We start from the raw sequence: 10241 nt of genomic DNA, 5'->3' as shown, positions 1-10241 counted from the left end.
TCTTAGTTTCAATTCAGCCTGTACACAAATTAAATATTTTTAATTACTAATGTATTTTTATCAGGTTGTTTCTTAAAATACTTTTGTTATACTCAAAATATGTGTTCAATATTAAATTATTTTTCTTTCTCTTATAATTAAAAACAAGTTATATGGAATCAAAATTAAAACATATGCAGCAGTTAAATAACACTGAAGAGTATCTACTTACTCTTTCGCTATTTGTATTCTAGCATTATACACAGATTTGTTTTCCTTCAGAGTCAGCTATGTGTAAGTTCACTTAGTTATATCAATTAAATTACATCAGACATATGCATCAGTTAAACAACATTGAAGGAAATATGTTGCTCGCTCATCGATGTTTGCATCATAGTGTGGTCGAGAAATTGTTCTTTCTTCTGAAGCATGTATCAGTTTAGTTAGTTCTCAATGCTTAACCCAGACATTGCTTCAATACATAGAATTACTTTTGGGATGTAAAGAAAGTAACCAAAACATGTGAATTAACTTGGATAAGCGAATTTATCAACTAATCATTCAGGTAGTCACTATTGGTAAACACGACACTGAGATTAAATATCTCGCTATAAGTCTACTTCATAAAAGGAAAATTATGATAAAATGAATAGCACATATTCTGGCATTTTCGATGTTGAAATTATCTGCTCTTTTGCAGCGAATAGTCCATAACTTACGATCACTTGGAAAACGATGGTATGTGATGCCTTGACTTTTAGTTTTCCTTCTATAATTCTGACACAACGCTATAACACAACTTGCCATTTCCGACTAGGTATAAAAGCAAATTAACAACACAAATCAAATGTATCCCAGATCAAATGCAACGAATGTAAACAAACGCCGAGAACTAACGACTGTCACCCACATGACGTCATGCGCAGGTGGCATAATTTTCTCCCTGCACTACGCATCGCTCTTGGGCCCCCCCTGCCGCTTACTACTGGCTTCCTTGCGGGATGCCGGCCCTGATAGCCCGTGGGGTAGAGTTTGTGTTGTTTACACGAACGATAAAGTGTCTATCCTTAAGATAAGAGTAAGTGATGGCTGTGATGTACTCTGGGAAACCCAGGGTGATGATTTTGTACATAAGGCCCTCCAGCCAAACACGATCAAAGGCTTTAGCTACATCGAGGAAAATGGCACTTGTAGTTTGTCGTTCCTGAAGACGTTGCGAGATGAATTCGGTGACTCTGTAAAGCTGGTGGACTGTAGAATGTTTCTTACGGAACCCATGCTGCTGTGGAATGATGATATTATTGAACTCAGTATGAGCGAGGGTTCTTTGGAGAATGATGTACTCAGCTACCTTGCTGAGCGAGGACAGGAGGCTGATAGGACGGTAAGAAGCTGACTCTGCAGGTGGCTTTCCAAGCTTTGGAACTGTAGTTATGATAGCAGTTTTCCAAGGTGTGGGGTAGTGCCCCAGGCTAAGCATGTCATTGATGATTGAGAACAGTTTAAGTAGCATGAGTATCCCCATGCACTTAATCATCCCGTTGGGCGCGTTGCTCATGCACCCTTGATCTATTTTAAAATTATGAGCGGCCAATTTCCTACTTGATTTATTGGTAAAAACTTTTTTGTAGTTGAGTCCATTAGTGAAATTGACGATTCAAAATTCAAGATAATTCATCTTCATTTTAAAGCTAAATCAAACCTAAGGTTCGCCCAGATGCAAAATTAAAGCTTGTGCGTCTGCCAATTGTTGGGTTCTTTACTATCTTACTGTTAAAATCAATGCTCGTCTATTTGTTTGTTGCATTATCTCCTCTGGAATGACTGGGAGTTGAGTGTCGAGAGAAGTACCCCGTATATCAAAAATTCGTGGGAAGTCATTTCGACCATTCTCATCTTCGCACGACTTTAAGCAACCGACATATTAATTAGAAACTCTGAAAATCTAATTTTCGCACTCATTTTTAAGATTAGCAACAGTCTTGCATGCTGAAAATAAAAATCTGCTTTATTTTGTAATGTGTTGTCAATGATGGCTTTCAAACAGTAGAGTTTGCTATTCAAAAATTTGCAAGTTTTAGAAAATGTGAAATAAAAAAGGTCTGAAAGGTTTCAAATTTTAAATTACGTCCAAAGGAGCGTTTTGCAACATTTTGTGTGTTACCCTTATTTATTAAATATCATGTTCTTTACACTTAAACCATAAAATTCAGTTCAACAACAATGTCGCAAAATAATTTTAAAATGAGCATATTTTTAGAATTTCCGATACACAGTCTCGCGCGCTGGAAATAAAAATATTTTTTCTGTACAACGTTGCCATTGCTCGTTTTGAAATCCTGGAGCTGGTTAATCAAATATTCGTTGTTAAAGTTTTACAAAATATGAAATCGATAAATTCCAAATTTCAAATCTGGGCTTCCAGATACCCATAATCATTATACAAAATTTGATGGCTCTAGGTACCGTTGTTTTATCACAATACGAGAAACATACATACATTTATCCATATTCTTCATTATTTAATTTCTTTAAATATAATACTAGACGATAATATTTGGTGGTAATAATTTGAAAAGTGAAACAACGCTTGTAGTGAATCAATGCAAAATGCCAAAACGAAATTAATAGTCTTTCTGCGCAAATTCCCCCTTTGGACTAAAAATAGCATTGCTAAATATTAAACTTTTTATTCCGAATTAAAAAAACTCGTGAAAAGCCATTTCGGCCATTTTCATCTTCGTACGATTTTAATCAGCCGAGATGTTAATTAAAAATTCTGTAAACGATAATTTTCGCACTTAATTTTTTGAGTGGCAACAGTCTCGTGCGTTGGAGATAAAAATTTGGTTTATTTCAAAAAGTGCTGCCACTGCTGGCTTTTAAATCGTAGAATTTGTTAATCAAAAATTTATAAGTTTTACAAAATACGAAACATAGCATTGGCATACATTAAATATACTATTATTATTATTTAACGTTATGTTCTGACATTGCAGAAAGCACGCGATTGCATGTGACTTCACTATATGTCAAAAATTAATATCAGCATTTTAAATAAATAACTGCTGTTGGCAATCTTTCTGCTTCGGATTAGGATAACTGATAGTGCATTATTGCTGATAGTGTATTATTTATAGTATTATTGCCACAGTAATTCTTTTATTGATATTTAGAAAAAGTAGTTATTTTACATTAAATTTAAATCAGGCTGTCATATATATACATATTAACGTGAAAAAAGTGTAAAAAGTTTTTGTTTCCTGGTTTGGCAACAAAAAACTAATTTACGAGTTGATTGTTGCTTGGAAAGAATAAACTTTCGTTCATATTAAGCTATTTTTATATATTTCTTTTTAGATGTATATAGAACTTATTAACTTAGCTTTGGAGGCAGTCTTCTCACCTGGGGGCTTGACCGCTAATTCATTATAAATGTTGTTTTAATTGCTTAGATTTTTAGTAAAAATGTTCGGTTTTCTTTGCAGTTTATTATTACACTTTTGAATCGATGCGAACGCCTCCACTTGGAGCCATGTCTCATGCATGCAAAGTGGAATTCTTCTATCATTTCAACATAATTTCAGGTAAGTAAATTTGCTCTTTATATGAATTTCATCTGAATATTGAAACTGCTGTTCTCGAACTCTTAAGTGTTTAGCTTTAAGATCAAATTCTATCTTAACTGAAAAGTAAGGTAAAATTAGGAAAGTCTGATGTTTGTAATGAAAAATCCTGTATTAAGTCCTTTGATGGAAAAGCCGTGGTTTGAATTCTAGCTTCTTCACAGAAGAATACTTCAAGGCATACTTGTCTTGCGGAAGTTAATGACGCTATCCGAAGAAGTTTATTTCATAAATTAATGTCCCCATTACTTAATACAATAATTATTGATAATATAATTGAAAATATTCGTATTTGATAGCATTTTGATTTTTTATATGGTATGACGGGTTAATCTTCCGTGATCGGGGTGAGGGCCAAACTTGGCAAGAGTTTTTAATTTAGCGCTATTTTGATTTGGTTGTGGTTTCCTATGGCAACCTATAGCCTTGGTGAATGGTCTGGGAGGCGACAGGTCAGAGACCTGAGACCTGGATTGAGGGTAGAAAGAAGAGGAAGAGAGAAACGAAGTCAGCTGATTCTGCAGTCTAAGATAAGCGTTATTTCTTTCAAGGCCAGATGGCTAAAGAAAGAGATGCTTTTGACGCGGAAATAAATAAGTTTGTATAATTGAAGCGCGTTAATGTTAAAATTAAAATTAATTTCTAATGAAGAGAATTAAGTTAAGGTTTTAATTTGGATCAGGATAAGTTAAGTATTTAAAATTTAAAATAAAACTTAATTTGGAAACAATAATTTAGTAATCTTTAAGGTAGTTTTTAAGCATTCAAATTTGCTAAGGTAAGAAGAATTGGTTAAGGTGGATTTAAGATATGAATTCCGCAAAAATTAAAATAAAATAAAATCGTAAAGGAGAGGTCTTGGTAAGCGGAGGTGTGATAAAGAGAGGCAGCATGGACATGAATACCGGAAAACGTGGCCGGATTAGATCCGGCAGGGGTAGAGAAAAAATTTAGGTTGTCGGGTTAGGCCCGTGAAGTGCTTAGAAAAAAGAGAGAATTCTCTAGTCAAGCAAACACACCCGTTTTGGTTTCCTAGGAAAGATGTTGAATGTTCTAGAAAGAACGCTCCTAGGACGCTTGGCAGAGCTTAGTTCTGCCGGATTATAGGTGGAAGTGAATGCAGGACTGAGTTTTCAATCAAGGTTAAGCGGTTGAAAAACGTGGCCCAATTATGCCGAAAAAAGGCATCTAGGGGTAAAATTTGGAGGTCATTATGAAGCACTTCATTACGGACGTAGTAATGAGCATTAGTGAAGATACAAAGTGTAACATTCTGAAACAATTGAATTTTCTTCAGATGGCTATTGGCTGAAAGTTGACCATGTGGCGGCGGCGTAAGTAAGGATGGGTAAGATGGTAGTTTTATAGAGCAGGATTTTATTCTTTAAGGATAGGTAGCTGGTTCTATTGATGAAGCTCAGTAGTTGATTCCTGGTTGTTCTAGCTTTAGATACGGCATAGTTGATGTGAGTGTTCCAGAGTAACTTCGCATCGAGATAAATTCCGAGATATTTATATGAATCTACCCAGGGTGTGTCTTTATCAACGAGCCTGAGTGGCTGGAGTTGACTGTGGACATTCCTCTTTCTGGAAAAGAAAACTGTGGCAGCACTTTAGGCAACATTAATTTTTATTTTCCAGGTAACAAGTCTGATAGGTACTGTTATAGGTGATTGGAGAGTGAGGTGCAGTGAAGGGTGTTGTGAAATGATGGCGGTGTCGTCTGCATAAAGTGCTAAATCGATACTAGGTTATTATAGTACATCATTTATATACGAGTTGAAGAGAAAAGGACTAATTAGCCCGCCATGTGGGACACCGGCAAAGATAGGGCGAGGGGAAGAGTGTGAATATTTTACTTTGATAGAAAAGGAACGATTCGTGAGGTATGTGTGCATTATGTGCACAAAATTGGCCGAAATACCAAGTCGCATGAGCTTGAAGATAATTCCGATATGCCAACATCTGTTGAAAGCCTTTGCTACGTCTAAATGGACAATAGCTATAGGCTTTCCACTGTGAGAACCTGAATGAATGATTTCAACTACCCTCAGTAGCTGGATCTGAGTTGAGTGTTTAGCACGAAAAACGAATTGCTAAGAAATAATAATATTTCGGCTTCGGCAGAAATCATTCAGGTCTTTATTTCGGTGATTGTAATGAATGCGAGTTTAGTGTAGCCATGAGATTTTTTTTGTGAAATTAATTTTGAAATACTGTGTTTGTTTTTAAGAGTTTACTGTTTAATATTTGCAGGAGATTAAGCTGTTGTTAGTGTGAGAAATTTGGATTTCAGATTGCGTGAAGTTTATAATTTATGAACTTTTTCATTTAATTTTATTTAGTTAATGTTTTCTGGGCCAGTTAATTTTTTTTTAGTTTAATTTCTTGCATGTGGCAGTCGAAAGATGTGGAATGTTTAATGTTTTGAACGAAAATTCTTTAGCGTGTTGAATTCCACGACGATAGTAACTTGTATATTTTAGTGACTTTATGATACATCCGTTGTTAGTGAATTTGATTACGTTTACTTGGTTAACAAATTTGAAGTCCGAGGAAAGTGTTATACAATTTATTGTTTTATTACTTTATTATTCATGTATTACATAGTATATATTGTATTGTACATATATTGTATTTTATCATGAATTACATAGACAGGACTATGTTTTTACTTGCTGATGGACTTTATTTGGTTAATCTTTGGATTATGGTAACTTGGCGATCTTTTGGCGAAAATTTGGCGACCAACCCTGCTACAGCAACCTGCTAGTTTTTGTTTGGACCCCATTTTTTTTCACGAAGTAAAGGCATTTTTTTTTAACTCAACATTTTTTTCCAACAATCTGCTCGCCGAATTACGCTTATGCTAGAACTTTTATGGAACAAAAGTGCTTAATCATGACGAAGATTAGGTGCGAAATTGCGAGAAAGTGCAGAATCACAAACTGCTTGCGCGTTTTTAAGAATTGCACATAAGCGGTATCCATGTACACGTCGACCTATTTTCACTTAAAAAAAAAATCCTAGAATTGTACAAAAATGGCATTGCGCACACTCTTGACTTTATCCATGTACACTGCTAAAGTCCTAGCTAGTAACCTTTATCGCCTTACCAAAATGTCGCCAAACTACCTGTTACTATATTCCAAAGATTAACCCTTTATTTTACTCATCTAGTATTTTATTATCTCATTTTACTATTCTATTTACATAAAATAACGGCGTTTCACAAACTAGTTACTAACTAAAGTTAAAATTTACCATTTTCTTTACGTTTAAAAATCGCATCTTACTGCTCTCATTGCCGCCAAAAAAGTTCACCAAATTTTGAAGGCCAAAATAGTTTGGCGCCAACTTACCCAGCTTATGGAAGATTAGCCATGTTACGCATTTTTAAAATATTTTTTTGTTGTGGTTGTTTATTCCATGTATGTTTTTAATATTAGTGTGTATAAGGTTGGCACGTAGGTATGGTTCAATCCACCCTCCTGGCAAGCCCAAGCTCGCCTTATGGCTTTCCTAGACCGGGCAGAGTGTTTAAAGGTTAGTTAGTTTAGTTTAGTTAGTTAGCTGGCCCAACCCATCTAGCAGGGAAAGCCTGCTATATAGCTATGAGAGGACAGGCCAATACAAAAAATAAATAAATGGTTACATAACGAAATGTAACAAACTTAATAAACAAAAACCTTGTGTTCTAAGGTATTTTCTGCCTCCTTTCTGCAGGCCTTCGAGGTGTAGCGGTAACATACTCCGCGCGTATTCGAGAGGTCCAGGTTCGAGTCTCGGCGACGGAACGCATATTTTACACGTCTCCTACTTCAAAAAAACCTAATGACTCTGCAATGTACTTTCGTTTAATCACATATATGGTCACGAATCGTGTTTATAAATGTTTATTTCTTGTGTAAAGTTGCAGATCTTATAATTCTGGAAAGATCAGCTTTTAAATTTGGGAAATTAGCTCGATTATAAGCCGATATATAGATAGATACTTTCGGGTTTTAACTAGAATTTTTATTGACAAATTGATGACATTTGGCGATTTTTCGCCAACTTGGGGACATCTGTAATTTACGCCGGCAACGCATTTTGGAAGACTTAAGAGCGCTTTTTTAGGAAGCGCTGTAAAATCTTACAGATTCCGTCTGGATTAAAATCAAGAGTTAGTTCAGAATTCGCCAAAGAGTAAGTTCAGGATTTAAGCAAATTATGCTGTGAACGGTATCAATGATCTGCAATATTCTTGGCGCATTTAGAAGAATGGGATTTATCTATGTGGTCGCCGTTCTATTACTTGTAGTTGTTTAAATTCTTGTGAGTTGTTCTTTTAAATAGACCCCATATCTTCCTACTAATCTGGTGTTAGTTAGATCTCTACCAGCTTGTGGCTCGCAACAGTTGAATGATCATGATATGATTTGTTTTGGACATATTTCTACAATTATTTTAGTTTACATCCTAATAAATTTACTGTAAGCTGAAAAATCTAAGACATTCGAAGTAATTTACTGCCTAAAGATGTGTAATTAAATACAGGGGTTTCTTCAATAATAAAGTCCGGTGGAAAAACAAATGGCACATCTTTCAAGTATACGTGAAAAAGACTTAAATGGTCTGTACTTTTATATTCTTTTGAGAATCACTAATACTTCATAAATAAAACTGCTAAACAATAATTATAATTAATTAAAAGAGATAATCATGAACATAATATGAACAGTATTTCGTAAATATATATAATATATACATACTTCCGTTGAAAAATAATTTAAAACTCAAAAACAAGCAATTGTTTATCTCCTTCGCTTCACTAGTTTATAGTGGTACCCTTGTAGAGACATTAGGTATTTTTTGGAAGCAGGAAAGATGAAAAATTAGCAACGCTTTCGCCGAGAATCGAACCACGGACCTTTGGAATAAGCAGCTAGTATGCAGACCACCACACCCCGAAGGCACTCTAAGAAGGCGGGAGAAATACCTTATATACACCTTCTCTTAAAGAGAGATTGGATTTTTTAGGGGACTCAATCGCCAAATCCTGGATGTGCAGAATCATCATCCATCACCCTTTATATTTCGAGGCCACTGTAGAGACATTAAGTATTTTTTTGGAAGCATGAAAGAGGAAAAATTAGCAACGCCTTTGCAATAGGCCTTAACTGAGGATATTCACATAAAATCCCCAAGAACTGACCTCCTGGCATTTCAAAGGTTTTTAATTAAAGATAAACATCAATATCCAAAGTTTCAGAAAATTATGCAACCACTCTCTTCCTACGGCCTAGATCTCTGTCAAGTCTAAGTTCACATACAGTTTAAACTTACTGAACTTTTACATGCTGTTATTATGGACAAAATGGCTCCGCTCGTGAACTTTGTAAACTGCAATAAACCAATATATTTGAAATAACCCACGGACACCCACCTCTTTAGCATTATTATAACAATTCATTTTAACATTGTGTTGCCAGTACTAATTATAATTATTTCATTATGATTATCTCCTATTTTCGTTGCACCAAATCAGATGTTCCATTTATCTTGTGAATCTCAAATTGTATTCCGACTATTTTGTAATCTACTTGTGCCCTACACTATTATTTTTAATAAATACTGGATGCGGGGCGTACTGTGAAATTCCACGATGTACCATAATAGACAAACTCTAGACCTTTTGAAAAGTTTCAGTCTATGCAAATTCTTATAAAACTTGCAATTACACCCCCCTTTTTTTTCAAAGATTTAGTATGGGAAGGCATTATCAGTTGACCTATGGTACATCGCTGGTGTCTCCCCATACTCTTACCTTTACCTGTAGAGACATTAGGTACTTTTTGGAAGCAGGAAAGATTTAAAATCAGCAACGCCTTCGCCGGGAATCGAACCGCGGACCTCTGGAATACGCGGCATGCGTGCAGACCACCACACCACGAAGGCACACTAAGGCGGGAGAAATACCTTATACCCTTACTACAAAAATAAAGTGTACATAACTTGAGAAAATTCAGAGAAGACGTTTGTCCTGAATTGTTCGGGGCTATAAAGACAATTGATCATGAAGTTATTTTTTATGTCTGAAATACTCTGCCTTTATACCTCCAAATCTTGAATACTAAAATTATAAAGAGAGAGTACATTTCATTTATTAAAGAGGTTATATTTTCTTGTCAAATCCAATAATGACTAGATCAAAGGTTCTCAACCGGTGGTACGCAAGAGCAAAATAGGTGGTACGCAAAGAAGCAAAGTATTTTTAACTATTAAATTCAAAAATTAAAACACCAACGTCCTGATTGAGTTTTTCCTCGAACACTCATAAATTTATGCGACTTGAGCTTTGTCCAAGGGTGGTGGTGGTAGTAGTACTTCGTAGTGGTGGTACTAAAAGTTTTTCAATTTTTGTTTAGATAGTACGCTTCAGTCAAAATGTTCAGAACGTCCTTCCTATATACGTATCTTCTATGTTCGTCTTAATTTTTTCTTGTAAATATTGTGTTACATGCAGATAATATTTTAAATAACTGATGCAATTTCTCTTACCGATGGACGTAAAATAAATGCTGGAGTTGGTGTAGCCTTAAGAGTTTACAAAAACATGACAAAAAATACGAAATAATTCAAATGAGCGTTCTT

General features: G+C 35.1%; 1 protein-coding gene across 1 annotated transcript in view; it reads left to right on the top strand.

Moving 5' to 3' along the window:
* The first annotated feature begins 3490 nt into the window (after positions 1 to 3490).
* Positions 3491 to 10241, top strand: part of LOC118194593 (apical endosomal glycoprotein-like) — a 49430-nt gene continuing 42679 nt past the window's right edge. The window contains exon 1 of the mRNA XM_035365766.2: positions 3491 to 3566. Within this exon, the coding sequence (XP_035221657.1) occupies positions 3491 to 3566 (76 nt within the window). The remainder of the gene's footprint in view (positions 3567 to 10241) is intronic.

The sequence above is a fragment of the Stegodyphus dumicola genome, chromosome 11 (assembly GCF_044657685.1).
Source record: "Stegodyphus dumicola isolate Sdum_Otavi_A_Nest chromosome 11, ASM4465768v1".
NCBI lineage: Eukaryota > Metazoa > Arthropoda > Arachnida > Araneae > Eresidae > Stegodyphus > Stegodyphus dumicola.
This window is presented reverse-complemented; position numbering and strand designations above follow the sequence as displayed.